This window comes from Diachasma alloeum, unplaced genomic scaffold, assembly GCF_001412515.2.
Source record: "Diachasma alloeum isolate Michigan unplaced genomic scaffold, Dall2.0 Dall_scaffold_00567, whole genome shotgun sequence".
NCBI lineage: Eukaryota > Metazoa > Arthropoda > Insecta > Hymenoptera > Braconidae > Diachasma > Diachasma alloeum.
The window spans coordinates 143,588-160,801 of NW_021680699.1; the positions used below are offsets into that span (position 1 = coordinate 143,588).

The following is a 17,214-nucleotide window of genomic DNA, read 5'->3' on the forward strand; positions in this document are numbered from 1 at the left end:
ATCGGTGGAGCCCCTCCGGCCTCACTCGACGCCGGAGAACCGTTCGGGGTTACTTCGCACTTTTGAAAATTCATTCCTCCGCTCCTAAATGAAATTAAGCAATGAAACCGCTGTCATTCAGTGAGAATATAATTCTTGATCGATAGGCGTTGGTTTCATTCCTTCATCTCAATTAGGGGAGGAGAAATCAATTTTCAAATCGGTGGAGCCCCTACGGCCCACTCGACGCCGAAGAATCGTTCGGGGTGACTCCGCGCTTTTGAAAATTCATTCCTCCGCTCCTAATTGAGATTAAGAAATAACACCAGTATCCATTCATTGAGAATTCCATTCTCAATCGATTGGCGTTCGTTCCATCTCTCCATCTTCATTAGGAGAAGAGAAATTAATTTTTAATTGGGTGCAAGTATTGCGGAGCCTCTCAGCGCTTGAAAACTGTATCGTTTTCTTCTGCGCAGTCGTCACTTTCTCCGCGAGTTTCCCACTCCCCCATGGAGGATGGAGGGATGGAACTGATGTCAGTCGATTGAGTATTTAATCCTCAATTGAATGACGCTGGTTTCATCTCTCCATCGCAATTGGGAGAGGAAAAATGAATTTTTAATTGAGCGCAAATATTGCGGGGCCACTCGGCACTTGAAAACTATATCGTTTCCTTGAACGCCATTGTAACTTTCATCTCACAGCATTCCCAGCCCACCGATTCCTCCCCTGACGTGATTTCTATCCCCACTATACCTCTGCTCACTTTACGCCGTTATCGACACTCTCGGACTCGTGCCCTGCCTTATTCACAGGTACGGCCGCAAAATTAGTTCATGCGTCACCGCTACGAAATTTTGCGGCTGAAGCTTTTCCATAAGCGCTGGCAATTTCTCCTATAATCTCTGTTGGCAGCATTATTAGCTTCCCGCGCAATCTACCCCTCTTATTATGTTGATAGTGCTATACTGTATTGTGCTACTCATTGCGATCACTATGCTTGCTTATTAAGAGATAACAAAAATGATTGGATATACATTGATGATGCCGTTATTTCAAAAATTCGATGGCCGCGGAACGCTAAAGATGTGTATATATTATTTTTGGAGAAAACGAATGAAAATTCGAAGAAAAATTAATTTTGGTGAAACTGCAGAAACGTATTTTTTTCCTTCACAAGAATGCCATGTGTAATATATTTGGTTCATTTAACATAGATGATTTTGAGTTGCTGAATGTGGTGAACCTATGTTAGGTATATATACCAAAATTCTATTTGAAGAAAGTCGGGTTCAATCCTTAAGTCCCTAAGAAATACATATGTTGAAGCAATCGATGAAAGTTGGTGTATGCGTCTAAAATCTGACTCAGACCCTTCACGACTGGTAGACACCTAAGTACCTTTGGGGGAAACCAATCTGAGCAGTCATAAGTCTCCTTAAAATTTTTTTATGCGATTCAACCATTTGAAAACTATTATGGATGATTTTATTCCGACGTAATTCCAAATAAAATATAGAGAGCTAAAAAATTGAGGAGCAACTCTATTAACGGATGACTGTTCTAGTTAACTATATTATTTTGCAAAAGATTGTTATGCTTTGCAAAAATGAGTGAAATCCTATAAAAAAATCACAAAAAAACTTTTGTGAAAAAATTTTGCCAAGTTGACGTTTTATTGCCTGATCCTATTTTCCAAAAAAATATCATCACTTTTATTCACAAAAAAATACTTGAAATAAAAAATACGCCAAGCACGTCGTTCACAAATCATATTGACTAGAGGGACCTGATATCTCAAGTGAATGAATCCAGTAACATATATGAATTGACGTTAGAGGCTATCATACCCTAGGTGGTATGATAGTTGAATTAAAAATCACGAATAATCGATAAAAAACAAACACAAAAAAAACGGATTAAATAATTCGAACACAGAATTGGATGGGAAAAAGCCGTTACGGCATAAAAAACCCAGATTTATTGATTAGGATATAATGGATTGATTACAACTGCGAATGACACTTGTTTTACATACACATACACACACACTACCACACTGCAATGTCTGTCCTAAGAACACGACGATGTGAACTGTCGGACGCAGCTATGGACATGTACACACTCACACGCGTGTCGATAATGCGAAAGATGGGTTATGGAATCACACGTTGTGTGATTCCAAGACGATATTCGTAATTAAATTACGAAGAGATGAGGTGGCGGTTGCACCACTTCCGATAAGTTTTTAGATGAAGTGGCCGTTCGCCACTTCAAAAAAGATGTAGAGGAAGCGGCACGTTACACCACTTCCAATACGATTGGCGTTGCCGTTCGCTACACCGTTAATCGGAATTGAAAGATTTTTACATATTTTGCGAGGTAACTATATAATTCTTGAGGAGAATTATTTTTGAGATGTTTTGGACTAATAGATTGACACTTTGAATTGATAATAACACTGAATTCACACGAAAGATCGATTGACAAGCTTGAGTGCTCGAATAGCGTCGGTTTTACCGTTACACGTGGTGTCATAGACTAGTTGGGTTAGCGTCGGTTGGGCACTTCCCCGCGAGAAACTAGCGAGTCGAGAGGGGGAAAAATTCGCAGCGGTGGCGTGGCGAACTAGATAAAAACTAGAATTCAGCACGCGCGTAGATTTGAACGAGTTACGATATATCATTATATGAATGGAAAGGTCGCCATTGGAGACGCTAAATAACAAAACGCCCTCTACAAATTGCCGGGTTGAGAATACACATAGATGATACATACGCTCATATGTCCATGTGTGACCAGACTTTTATCTTAAAAAAACTAACGCCACCAACGGTAACTAGCGTCGCGAATTGCCAATTCGATTTTCAGAAAAAAGTCGACTTGGCATGCCCGGTTTTTTGGGTATACTTCAGAAAATAAAAATTATGTGTAATTGAGTAGTTGACAGATGGGTGTCGAAGTTCATTTTTAGAAAGCAATAAACAAATTTCGGGGAAAATATTGTACAATCTCCGAAATTAAATCAAAGTTTGGTGACATAGTTACTTGAAAAACATTCGATTGTAGATTATCCCGATTCAACGGTCGATCGAGGAATCAACTGGAAATTATGTAAATCTTTAATACCATATTCATTTGAATCAATTGAGATTTTGAATACTCCAGTTGAGTAATGTTGCAATCCACTGATGAAGTACTGAGGCGTTCTATCCTAATGAATTGATCGGTAACAATCGGTACTTTCCATCAAGGGCCACAGAGTAACACAGTGTTAATTAAGATATGTCTTTGATCAATCACAGTTCTCCGTTTTGGCACTGTGTTAGACAGTGCCTTATGATGGAAAGTGCCAAGTGTAATTGACTTACACCAAAACCGGGCACGCCAAGTGGACTTTTTTCTGAAAATCCAATTGGCAATTGGCGATGCTAGTTACCGTTGGTGGCGCTAGTTTTTTCAAGATGGCCAGTTTGGGAGTGCTCAGAGATATATAAAAGTCTGCTCACACATGGACATATGAGCGTATGTATCATCTATGTGTATTCTCAAGCCGGCAATTTGTAGAGGGCGTTTTGTTATTTAGCGTCTCCAATGGCGACCTTTCCATTCATATATGTTACTGGATTCATTCACTTGAGATATCAGGTCCCTCCAGTCAATATGATTTGTGAACGACGTGCTTGGCGTATTTTTTATTTCAAGTATTTTTTTGTGAATAAAAGTGAGGATATTTTTTTGGAAAATAGGATCAGGCAATAAAACGTCAACTTGGCAAAAATTTTTCACAATACAACAATTACACAACAAAAGCTAGAATGCAGCAAACACCGCCTGTCAATGCACAATTAATCGATTCGACAAGCACACATTCTATGAGATCGGTACGTCGTTAAAGGGTAAGAGGGCGCCACATCCCGGACCCCAACTAGTCCAATCACGACGTCATTAATCCCTGCTTGACCGACCCCAATTTCTCCACCTCAACAGGAAAAAGGTTATAAAGATTAAGAATAAGGAAAAACTCGAGTCCTTGCTGAGTGATATGGAGCGGGTAAGAGTGTCCACCCATCAAGACACAGCCATCTACAACTTCACTTCAGTTCCTCTGCCTGAAAATGTCAAGCGTGTGCTTCGTCTGGAGCCCAAGTTTGGTTTGACTATGAAGAACGAAGAGGTCCCGATCCCAGTGATTGTGAAAGACTTAGAATTCTGCATTCGGAACTTGACAGTTCATGGTGATCCTGACGAAGACCAAGACGCGAAGAAGAACAATATTAGGTCAGAAGCTGTCAACATAGTTTCGAATTTCTGCAAACAACCGAAGCAGAACAGACGGAATCAGCTTAAGAAAGACGTGAGAGCCACCAGACAATTTTTGAAGGATAAAGGAAATGTGATCTTGGCAAGATTGGACAAGAGGAATACCACAGTGTTGATGCTGTAAGATGAGTACACACGGGTCATGGAGGAGATGTTATCGGATGAGTCCACGTACAAGAAGAATGTTAAAAACCCAACCAGGAAACATGAGAAGACGGCGAACTTATTGATCCACAAACTCAAGGATGAGGGAGTTATCGACGAGGCTGTAATGAAGAAACTAAAAGCTCGAAACACTGTAATACCTAGGATGTACGGGCTGAGGAAGATCCATAAACAAGGTTGCAAATTCAGACCCGTTGGCAGCTGCATCAAGGCCCCCAGCTATGGAATAGCGAGGGCGTTGCATGAATTGTTAGCGGCGGTGAGTAAGACTTCGAGCATCAGAAGTTCGATGGAGTTTGTGAGGTTCGCTTCACAAAAAGTTGAGTAATAAAAATCCTGACTAATAAAAATCCTGAAAAGGGTTTTAGGGGTGTCAAATAAGAGTAACAAATAGAAGGGGGTGATTTCAATGAAATGACATATATTTCCAGTTAAATTTACATGCAGATGGTGAGGCCTTTTGATTCTTATCTAGGGGGAGGGTAAGGCCAAGCGACTCTAACACGCGCAATATCGGGAGGCTCTAATTAATAAAGAAGGGGGGGAGTTTAGTCGTGTCTAGGCGTGTCTCGACTCTTATAATAATTATCTCACTGGGGGGGGGGGGGGGAAGAAAGAAACACAAGTGTGGGCTCACCGCTAGGGGGACGAACCGAGGAGATACGGTTACAGAAATGGTAACGGGGAAAAGGGGAAAATAGCTCGTACTTACGGGCCCTCTCGATTCTGGGGAACTGTCCGGAGTGAGTTACACCTGGGCCTTCTCGGGGTCCTCTCCAGGGAACTTTGAGCCTCCTCTCCACCTCAGGGTCTCCTGGGTTATCTCCTCGACGTGGGATAAGGTCGGAAGTCCTTCGACAATCCTCTTCACAATCGGCAATNGGGTTATCTCCTCGACGTGGGATAAGGTCGGAAGTCTTTCGACAATCCTCTTCACAATCGGCAATGCTCTTTACACACTCTATGTTCTGGTCTTTTTCTGGGCACAACTAATATAACGCGTCACTCAGGGCAGTCGTCAGACGAGTGAGTTTCCTTCCCGTCAACGTCTTCTTCGCAGGGGAGCAGATCGAGGTGGGCCAGGCGCGGAATCGTCATCCGCTTTCCGGGTGCCTGAGGCGAAGGGGGCGTTCTTCGGGGTTTCTTCCTGGGGTGCCGGTGTTCCACTTTTAGTCTAGGGCCGGAACTGTTCTCCATCCTGGGGTCTCGTCGTTGCTGGTCGAGGGGGACGGAAGGGTGAGGTGGGGAGGGAACTAGAGTAGTTGTGGGGGGAAAGATAAGGTAGCCAGCGGTGGCCAAATATATAGTATTAGGGGGCAGTGTAGTTGGGGGAGATAAAGAGTATAAAAATAATGAAAAAATAAAAAGGTTGCCTCGTCACAAATGCCCTGGTGGTAGAGAATACATGGGGTGGTCATTTTACCACCCCCATGTTGAACGATATTACTATTTAACTTAACTACTTACCAGGAGAGGTGAGTCTGGAAGGAAGGCTCTCAATTAATTTCATTAATAATATTTTATTGTACGGGATATTTTCCTCGCGATTCCCACCATACAAAAATAACTCATACTTTTCTTTAACTGAAATATATAATTTGCGCTTGGGCACGTCACCGGCCAGCGGTGATTGATAATAATAGAAAAACAAAAAATAAAAATAATACACGATGGGACGGGAACAATGAAAGGAACATTTTAGTGGGTGTTATTGGTGTTATTGCACTCGTCTCATATTCTGGGGTATTTCGGACCACATTGGGTCATGCGAAATATTCTTAACTTAATCCTAACCTAATTGCAGGGTTCTTGGAATGCGTCAGGGCCCTCCCAACTTTCTCTGAATATTTTAAGCCTTTTTTTCAGATCCAGCTGGTCATGGTCCCAGGGGTAAAGAGGACATTGGGTTCTATTTTGGGTTCTCCGGGCATTTCAGGGCCTTATGGGAATCTTGAGGGCACATCATGACTCTTGCGGGGTTCTTGTGACTAGGGGGATTTTGAACTCTGGGATATCAGGGTGAATATTTACAACTATGGGGTTTTTCCGGGTTATTTCTGGGGATTTTGGGGAATTCTAAGGGTCGGTCTAGGTATTTGGGATCGTGTTCTGGGTTCTTTAAGGGTATTTCGGGGCCTCGTGGGGAGCTTAGGGGCTTTCCTGGGGGATTTCGGGCCACTTTGGGACCTTACGGAATATACTAACTTAATTCTGGGAACTATTCTTAATCGGGGCCTTCCTTGAAGATTTTAGGCCACTCTTGGGCCATACAAGGTATACTCAAATAACTCGGGGCTTCCTTTGGGTATTTCGGGCCACTCTCGGGCCATACGAAATAATAAAAAACATTTTTGGGTATTATTCTGGGTCTTTCGGGGATAGGGGCACTTACTGACCTATAACTAATCAATTCCCTTGATTTCTAGTTCGGGGGGGTATCGGGGTGAATAATTAACCTATTCTACATTTAAGACTGAATCCTGTGATACCTGTGGGATTTTGGGATATTTTGGGGAATTTTTGGGGGTGGTCGTGATTCATTGGGGTTTTCGGGGATTTTTAGCAGGACTTGGGGGTTTCCAGGAAATTTTCGAGACTCTAGGGGATATTTCTGGACTCTCCGGATCATTCTGTGGAATCTGGAGACATGGTGGGATATTCCTAGGATTCCTGGGGGATTGAGGGTTCTTCTAGGGCGTTCTGGTATGCTAGGGGTCTTTTCTGGGATAGCTGGGGTAACTGGAAGGGGTTTTGAGGTATTTGGAGACATTCTGAAATTTCCTAGGGGCTGGGGTGACCTTGATTCTACTAAGTGAAAGTGGAATGCTGACTTGGTTTTACCGGGCTTTCCATCAACTGCATGGGGACGAGGGATTCTAAGATTCTCAGGTGGAGGGATTGGATTCAGATCAAAGAGACGGGGGCTTTTCAGACTCCTGATCGTAAGACTTCGATTCAGGCTGGGGGGACGGGGAATGTTCAGGGACATGAGTGGGGGAATTGGATCTAGGACGGGTGATCGGGGAATTTTGAGGGACATGGAGGGGGGGTTTTGATCCAGGATGGGTGGCCGGGGAATTTTGAAGGACATGAGTGGGGGGATTGGATCTAGGACGGAGATCGGGGAATTTTGAGGGACATGAGTGGGGGGATTGGATCTAGGACGAGGATCGGAGAATTTTGAGGGACATGGGGGACGGTTTTGATCCAGGATAGGTGGCTGAGGAATTTTGAGGGACATGAGTGGGGGGATTTGATCCATCTGGGGAGGGAGTTTGGGATCTTCAATTACTTCCTCTTTGAGATCTTTAACATTTGCATTCTCTTTACTACTGCTGGGATTTCCAAGGGATTGATCCGGTCCCGGGGGAATTGGGGGGCATTGCTCTGTAGGGTCCTGGGGTGTCTGCTCAAGGGGTAGGTTAGGTGGTCCGGCAACTGTCAGGGTGGCTAGGTGGGGCTGACTGGGATACGAAGGAACTGAGGGCTCTAGGGCTTTCGAGGGGCTGAGGTCCATTGTACTAGTTCGAGGCTGACTGAGGGTAACTTGAAATTCACCTGAGGGGAGTTCAATTCTGGGAGCTTCTCGCTTACGGTTGGTTCGAGATGACTCAACAATCTGTGAGGTCTCTGAACTCCTGTTCTGGGGGCTTACTTGATTTAACGAACTTCCCCAGAGCTGGGTGGGAAAGCCTAAAAGGGACAGAGGGATGTAGGAAGAATCAACTTCTTTATTCCACTCAGCGGCCACATCGCCAAACTTTTTTCTCACTTCCAATCTGACGAATCGATCTATCAAAACCTTGGGACTTCCAAAAATATTTACTTTATGGGCATCTAGAAGAGCTCTCTGCTCATAGGGGCACAGTTCCTCAAATCGACGTTTAACTTCCTCTCGATAATGGGAAATCTCGGAGGAGGGGGAGGGGACGGGTGTACTGGGCAGAACTGGGGTGGCAAACCAGGGGGCAGATATAGGGTCGGCGTTGGGTCTCGGGGTCATCTTATTAACGTTTATAAATTTCCAAAATGTTCTAATGTGACTCCACTTCTCAAGAAGCACAAAAAAAAACTAAAACTAAAAATAATAACGAAAAACTATTAACTTAATCCGAAAAACTATTGATTTGATAGAGGGATTCTAAGTTAACTTTAGGGGGGGGGGGGTTTTTTCCCAAAATCAGCCGATTTTTACAGCTCAAAAAGGAATTTGGGGTAACGAATCGAAAGGGAGCTGTTGGGGGTACCTTCGGAGGGGTTAGTTAATTAAAAACCACAATTATTAACAATTGTCAGATTTTTAATTCCGGGAACTAGAAATTCGGGAGTATTTTCGGATTAGGACAGGGGGAGAATGAGGGAATCAAAGAAGATAGGGGAATAAATCGGGCGAAAAAGGAATATCAGAGACGAATGAGTGGAGCCCATTGATAATATCCCATTGATAATCCCCGATAATCCGGTACCTCGCGACAATGGGGGAACACCCGAAATTGTGGAAAATTAAACTTAGAGGTACAAGTGCCACGCGTGACGTCGTCAAGACCGACACTTGGACCTCAACGGTGGACAAGGGGTGAGGGGGGAAGGGGTTTACTCGAAATAATATTTCGCCACGGCGTGATATATGCGAGCGATGGTTTCCTGGTGAAGTAAATTCAGATTTCAGGGGCTGGTGATGGCAGAAGGGGGCGGCGGAAGATGGGGGCACAAGGGACATATAAAAGAAAGAGAAATACAAGGGAAAAAATATAACCGGAGATAAATAATTCTCCAGGACAAAGAGTTCGATGCCGTGGTACCGTGACCTTGCGCGAAACCGCAAACACCCGCAACGATGAACCACACGCAGAGGAATTTGTGCAAAAGCAATATTATCGGGGGGAACTGAAAATGAAAGGTTGAAAAGAGTAAAAAGGGGGGAAGTCGCGTGGGTAATGAGCGCTTGGCCCCACGTCGGGCGCCAAATTGTAACCGCGTTATCTGACTAATAAAAATCCTGAAAAGGGTTTTAGGGGTGTCAAATAAGAGTAACAAATAGAAGGGGGTGATTTCAATGAAATGACATATTTCCAGTTAAATTTACATGCAGATGGTGAGGCCTTTTGATTCTTATCTAGGGGGAGGGTAAGGCCAAGCGACTCTAACACGCGCAATATCGGGAGGCTCTAATTAATAAAGAAGGGGGGGAGTTTAGTCGTGTCTAGGCGTGTCTCGACTCTTATAATAATTATTTCACTGGGGGGGGGGGGGGGAAGAAAGAAACACAAGTGTGGGCTCACCGCTGGGGGGACGAACCGAGGAGATACGGTTACAGAAATGGTAACGGGGAAAAGGGGAAAATAGCTCGTACTTACGGGCCCTCTCGATTCTGGGGAACTGTCCGGAGTGAGTTACACCTGGGCCTTCTCGGGGTCCTCTCCAGGGAACTTTGAGCCTCCTCTCCACCTCAGGGTCTCCTGGGTTATCTCCTCGACGTGGGATAAGGTCGGAAGTCCTTCGACAATCCTCTTCACAATCGGCAATCCTCTTTACACACTCTATGTTCTGGTCTTTTTCTGGGCACAACTAATATAACGCGTCACTCAGGGCAGTCGTGAGACGAGTGAGTTTCCTTCCCGTCAACGTCTTCTTCGCAGGGGAGCAGATCGAGGTGGGCCAGGAGCGGAATCGTCATCCGCTTTCCGGGTGCCTGAGGCGAAGGGGGCGTTCTTCGGGGTTTCTTCCTGGGGTGCCGGTGTTCCACTTTTAGTCTAGGGCCGGAACTGTTCTCCATCCTGGGGTCTCGTCGTTGCTGGTCGAGGGGGACGGAAGGGTGAGGTGGGGAGGGAACTAGAGTAGTTGTGGGGGGAAAGATAAGGTAGCCAGCGGTGGCCAAATATATAGTATTAGGGGGCAGTGTAGTTGGGGGAGATAAAGAGTATAAAAATAATGAAAAAATAAAAAGGTTGCCTCGTCACAATATTAAATAAAGTATTTCTTTATCAACTATTACGAGTCCATTCACCGCATTCCTGAGTTTCCGATCTTTGTATAACAACAGGTTACGGACCCAGTTCGATTCAGGAATCAGTGGTTTAGTTGATAAAGTGTGGGGGTCTATGTGACAGAGGTTAGAAGACTGTTGATTCGTATAAGTATCTATGTGACAGAGTTCAAACGACGGTTGGTTCGCATCGTTTGTTTAAAAAAAAAATCGCTATGACGGATGGGACAGTGAGTTCCACGAGGATTCAGTATCTCATGAAGGATAATTATGATACCTGGAGGCTCCAGGTTGAGGCTTCATTGCCATAAAGCAAGACACGTGGGATTACGTTAGTGGAGAAAAACCGGCACCCAAAGTCAATGAAGGGGACGTAACATCTGAGGCGCTTTACAAATCGTGGCAATGCGAGGATTTGAAGGCAAGTTCTGACTTAGTGTTGACAATTAAACCAGCAATATTGAAGCAACTTAAATACTGCAAAACGTCGAGACAACTATGGGACAAGTTAGAGTGTATGTTTGCTTCGGAAGGTCCTGCTCGGAAAGCTACGTTATTGCGAAAAATAGCTTTATATAAAATGGCGGAAGGAGAGGACGTGCAAGAGCATATGAATAACTTTTTCGACGCAGTGGAGAAGATAGGACATATGGGAATCGAGATATATCTCGAATTGATTAGTATTTTGCTGTTGTTTAGTTTGCCCCCCTCGTATGAAAATTTCAGATGTGCGATTGAGTCCAGAGATGATTTACCTGATCCTGATGTGTTGAAAGTCAAAATTAGTGAATTTAATGAGGCTCGTCAGACATTAAAAACTGATGATGTAGTGGATGATGATGTTTTCATGGATCCAACTGGTGAAGAGGAGAATTATTTTTCCCCAGACGATATTTCACTAAATGAAAATGAGAATGTGGGTGAGTCTGAAGTAAATTTTTTAGAAATTATTGCGAACATAGCTGAGGTAGATGTTTCAGAGGCATTGACAGGCCCTGATGCAGCTGAGTGGAAGAAGGCTATTGTGGAGGAAATAAGATCACATGTGAAGTACAGGACATGGGAAATAGCAGAGTGTACACCAGGTAAACATGTTATTGGGTGTAAAACGGCGCTGAGAAATAAGTACCATCCAGATGGAACGTTGGAGGGAAGGAAGGCTCGTCTGGTAGCTCGTGATTTCACCCGGAGGCCAGGTTATGATTATGTCGATACTTTTGTTCCTGTTGCACGACTGGTAGCTATCAGGTTGATGATGGCATTAGTAGTTCAGAGTGAAATACAGGTTTATCAGCTTGATGTAACTACCACTTACATAAATGTACGTATTGAAGAGGAGTTATATATGGAGTCCCCACGAATTCTGCAAGTTCTTGAACACATTATCAAGGAAGAGAAACAAGTTGACGTACTTGAGAGAGCTGAGAGGATGCTGAAAGACTTGAAGTTTCGTAAGAATGTTTGCAGATTGCGGAAGGCGCTGTATGGGTTGAAGCAATCTGGAAGACAATGGCATTCAAGGTTGGATGAGCTTCTTCAGGGTATAGGATTGGTTCCAACGCACTCAGATCCTTGTGTTTACGTGTTTCAGGAAAGTCAAGGTCCAGTGATGGTATTGATTTATGTGGATGATATCTTGGTCATGGCGCCTGAAAACAGTTGGCAGAAAAAAATCAAGAGTACTTTGAATAGAGAATTTGAAGTAAAAGGTAGGGGTATTGCTGACTACTGTCTGGGAATTGAAATTGAGCAGAAGAAGGATCAGATCAACGTTTATCAGAGGAAGTATGTCGAGGATACACTCAAAAAGTTTAACATGGTGAATTGTAATCCAGTGTCAACACCAGCTTGCGTTGAGATGAAACTCGAGAAGGCGAAGGATGATAAAGATAAGAAGATTGGTCCTTACAGAGAGTTGATTGGGTCATTGATGTATCTAAGTGTGGCTACAAGACCGGATATTTTCCAGACAGTGCGTATGCTGTCTCAATAACATGAATGTCCAACAACAGCACACTAGGGCGCTGCTAAGAGGGTTCTTAGATATCTAAAGGGAACTCTGAATATATCTCTAGTTTACAAGAAGTCAGATCTTGGACTACATGGCTTCGTGGATGCTGATTACGGAAATTTTCCACTTGACCGAAAATCATATACTGGATTCGTGTTCTTGATGAGTGGAGCAGCGTTGGACTGGAAATCTCAGAAACAATCAGTGGTTGTGCAGTCAACGGTCGAGGCTGAATATCTCAGTATGGCAGAGGCGTCCAAGGAAGCAGTGTTTCTTCGTACATACTTGGGAGAGTTGGGATATATTTTGCCTGCTGAAATTATGCTGTATTATGACAATGCTGGAGCGCAGATTGTTGCAAAGAATGATATGTTTCACCCAAAGATTAAACATATTGACATACGCTATCATGCAATTCGTCAAGTGATGAAGAAAATTATCAAGTTTGAGCACGTAGCTACAGAGGAAATGGTGGCTGATATGATGACAAAAGCATTGCCGGTACCGAAGCACGACTATTGCACCAGAAGACTCGCACTTGTTATGACTTGTTAGAAAGGAAAGAGATTAATTTTGTTTGTCTATTACAGAGTATATCCTACAGATTGATTGGAACCGAACAAAGGTGTTCGATTTGAGAAGGCGTGTTAGAATACGAGATGCAAATCTTCCCGTGTGACGTCACATTCCAAATTGGTACCAAATATCAGCCTACGATGGCACTAATCAGTTAATTTGTTCCTTACTGTTCCCTTCCGTCTGTTATTGCCATCGAATCATCACGAGGTGTATTTGCTTCTATACTATTTAATACATATTAAATGTAGTATTCCTTTATCAACTATTACGAGTCCATTCACTGCATTTCTCAATTTCCGATCTTTATATAACAACAATTTTTTTTCATTCGTATCATTTGGGGCCCAGAGAAGGGCCAACCGGCTGTGAAAATAAGCATTTTCTTCAACTGAAAAAGAACTATACCAAGAAAAACAATCATTTCAAGAATTAAAAATGCCTTAATCTATTCTGAAAAAAGCTAAATGATATTAGTTGTTCGTAATATGATTAGATGTTCATAATTAATATACAAAACGAAACAGTGATGATAACGGCTCAAAAATATAAAATACTACTAGAAATAAATTATTAGAATTCGCTCTTCACATGCCCTGTCGAACTGAAGGGTATCTAAATATGGTGTGACGTATTTCACACCTCTGCGGAACGGTACGAAAATACGCAGCCCTCGGGGACCAAATCTTATAACCAAAACTTGAGCGCCAGTACGTTTTCTCTCAAAACGCACAAAAACCGAAATCCGAAATCCATAAAATAAACCAACGAAGGAACAGCTGCCGACAGCTCAGTATATCATCCGCGGAGGCGGCTCGGTTCCAAAACGCTGCTCCGAAAAAATTATTTTGAAATGACTGGGTTCCAATTTGCTAAAAAGAAATCAGAAATGCAGGGTAACAGATAAATTTAATAAGACAATTAGAATCGAAAATCTGATTACAAATGAAATATAGTGAATAAAACCCCGTTTTATTCTTGATATTCTAGGCACTTAATCCTCGGAAAGAAAACACAAAGACAAATTACAAAATAATAAATAACCGATTAGAAGACTTGATACAACACAATTCCCTAGCCGCGATATGTCAAAAGACAAAACACTAGTCAATTAAAAGACAGTCAAAATCAGTCAATTCATCCGTAGTCCCTGAAAAAGGTCAAACGGTAAAATAACTAGCAAAATTACCAATGAGTCCTGAATAACCGCGGTGCAGGAATCTACTATTACATCGAGATATCAGTGCATCCACCCAAAATGGCAAGAATAGGAATCTGACACAAGCTATTGAGAGGGCGATTGTCTCGAGAAACGAAAACAACACAGCCGGCAACTGACGAACGGTCACCCGGCACAAGACAATAGCTCGAGCGCTGAAAAACGCTACAATCCCTCTGACAATGACTACGATAATACAATGGTCTCTGAATGATTATGCCGAAAAGTAAATGCGATGAAGTTACGCTTTCAGAGGCCGAGAAAAATAATAGAATATCTCGAGAGGTAATAACACGGACCTCGAGAATTACAATTCGCCTTAATACCCGAAAATCGATATTAAATACACGGCGATAGCGAAACGAGAGTCGGCAAAATCAAAGATTAAAAACACTAGAATCACTGAAATTTACTGAACAATTTAATTAACCAAAAGAAATCGGACCCGTAAACCACGACTCTGCCGAACAAGGGGTGAGCAACGGCCTGATACTATAACAACTGAAACGGCGTCAAATGCCACGGACCAAGTGTCCATCAAAATTCCCAATGCCAAACTCACTCCTTGTGAGATACTTTTTAACACTTCAAAATAAATCCACCGCTCACCAATCAACTACAGGGTGTCTGATAGCATGTGACCAAAGTAAATTGCAAATAACTTGGATACAGTAAAATGTAAAGAATCGTTCTTTTTTTTATTGTAGAAGGAACATTCGGCAAATTACAATACAATTCCTTCCAAGTGTCCACCATCACTTGTACTACAGAACTCTATCCTGCGTTCGAAACTGGTATAGATGCGCTGTATTGTGTTTTTATTAACAGCTTGGATACCATCCCTAATTGCGTCTTGCAATTCTCCCACCGTCGTCGGATGCTTCTCATAGCACATATCCTTGAGAAATCCCCATAGGCAAAAATCGCAGGGATTTAAGTCCGGACTGTAAGGTGGCCGTCTAACACACGAGTGCCGTAAACGGAAAAAAGTATTTCAAATACTCCAGCAGTCCTGTGTGGGGCGACACCATTTTGCATGAAGTAGAAATTCTTGACTAACTGATTTTTTCGTGCCCAAGGAAAGAAGTTCTTCTCCAAAAACTCACACTAAATATCAGCACTGATTGTCGGACTCTTAATAAATTCAAGGAAAATACCTTTTATTGTAATTGCCGCCCATGCAGTGACTTTTTTCGGGTGTGAGGACTTGGTTTTCATAACGTGAGTTGACTCAGTCCCCCAAAAGCGTAAATTTTGTTTATTTACTCAGCCACCTAAGTAGAAATGTGCTTCATCCGAGAAGATGATATTCTGTGCCTTCATTTCCTTGGATTCAACAAAATTGTGAAGTTCTTGGAAAAATTGCACACGGCGAACCATCGCCTCCTCACTTGAAAATTGATGTTCATAAATTTTGTAGGGATGGAAGTTTAAAAACACTTTCTAGATGCGGTTAAGTGAAGTTTTTGAGACTTTCAAGGTTTGAGAAGCCTTTCGAAGAGTATCATTTGGATATTTTTTGAAATGTTCTTCAGTTGTGCGGACAACTTGATCCGTGGTTACAGTACGTGAAGCACGAAGATGCTCATGGCTTCTATCGTCTAGTGTACCGTACTGATCAAATTTCTTAATTATCCTGAAAATACCCATAATTGGTCGAAAAATGCGTCAATTTTCAACAAAAGAAGAAAAATTTTTTTGGTTAGTTCATTCACTTTATTTACCGTTTGAGACTCGAGCCTTGAGAATTTGTTTTGTATGATGTGAATATTGGTCAGGGACATTGCTTTCCATTGGTGTGAGGAGAGACATGATGTTTTCCTGGTTGCCGAGGATTTCACCGTTCGTTCTTGTATAGTTTCTCTCACTTCGGATTTGGACAGTGGCGCGTCGTTCACGTTATCGCTTTCGGAGATCTGAGGTTAGAAGATCACATGATTATTAGTCGTCAGATTTCCACTTTCGACGAACTTGAGATACTTTTATGGAATTTTTTGATGCTATAAGCACCGCCTGCGATTATTTAATTTGTACTTGCATTTGTAAGCAGGACAAGCCAACGAGAATGAGCAGGACGGAATCCAAATCTGGGATGTTGATCTCTTGGTTAGGAAGGAGTCTTTTGGTTTGTCGGACACGACTGTTCTACCTACCAGAGAACAGTGAGTTTCGATTCCGCACTGTGTACTGCCTAAAAAAAAATCGATTTGGTTTCGTATGAGGTTATTTGTGGGTTGTTGGTACGAAAATATTTATCCCGAGGAACGACTGTGGAGAGCCTTGTTGTTATTTCGGCTGATGATTTTGGCGTTAAAGAGGCCGCTCCTATTGAAGAGACTGAGGGAGAGCAAGACAGCAACTCGAGGTTTGGCCAACCGGAGATTGTTGAAGACAATTGTTCGCTCGGTCTTTTGGTTCATTCGCGTTTCTATTGTGACGTATTTCACACCTCTGCGGACGATACGAACCTACGCAGCCCTCGGCGAACAAATAACAAAACAAAAGTCGGGCGCCAGCACGGCTGAATCGTGCAGAAAATAAAACGACAAAATATCACCAAACAAAAGAACAACTGCCGACAGCTCAGACAACCGCGGTGGTGGCTGGATTCCTCAAAAAAGGTTATTCTGAATTTCCTGAAATTACTGGGTTTCCCTTAGCTAAATAAATCACCACAATTCAATAATTCGGGGAATAAATAATTTATTCAATGAACGCCCTTTCTCATCTCAAAATCAAATTATCCCTCGGCAATATTTATAACAACAGATATCTAGACTCAAAACTATAGACTCGATACACTGAAATCCTCTAACCGTGAATTGTCAAATCAATTAAATACTAGTCAGTTAAAAGATAAAATCAGTCAAATAAATAAAAGTCAAAAGAAAATGTCAGAAGGTAAAATGACTAGGAAACTGAAATAATTAAATATCACTGAAAGGAATTACG

The 17,214-nt window shown here is 42.6% G+C and overlaps 1 protein-coding gene across 1 annotated transcript; it reads right to left on the reverse strand.

Annotated features, from left to right (window-relative positions):
* Positions 1-6,937: 6,937 nt before the first annotated feature.
* LOC107043401 (pollen-specific leucine-rich repeat extensin-like protein 1) lies at positions 6,938-8,473 on the reverse strand. Its single transcript, XM_015264901.1, has one exon. The coding sequence runs from the start codon at positions 8,471-8,473 to the stop codon at positions 6,938-6,940; it is 1,536 nt and encodes a 511-aa protein (XP_015120387.1).
* Between the last annotated feature and the right edge of the window lie 8,741 nt (positions 8,474-17,214).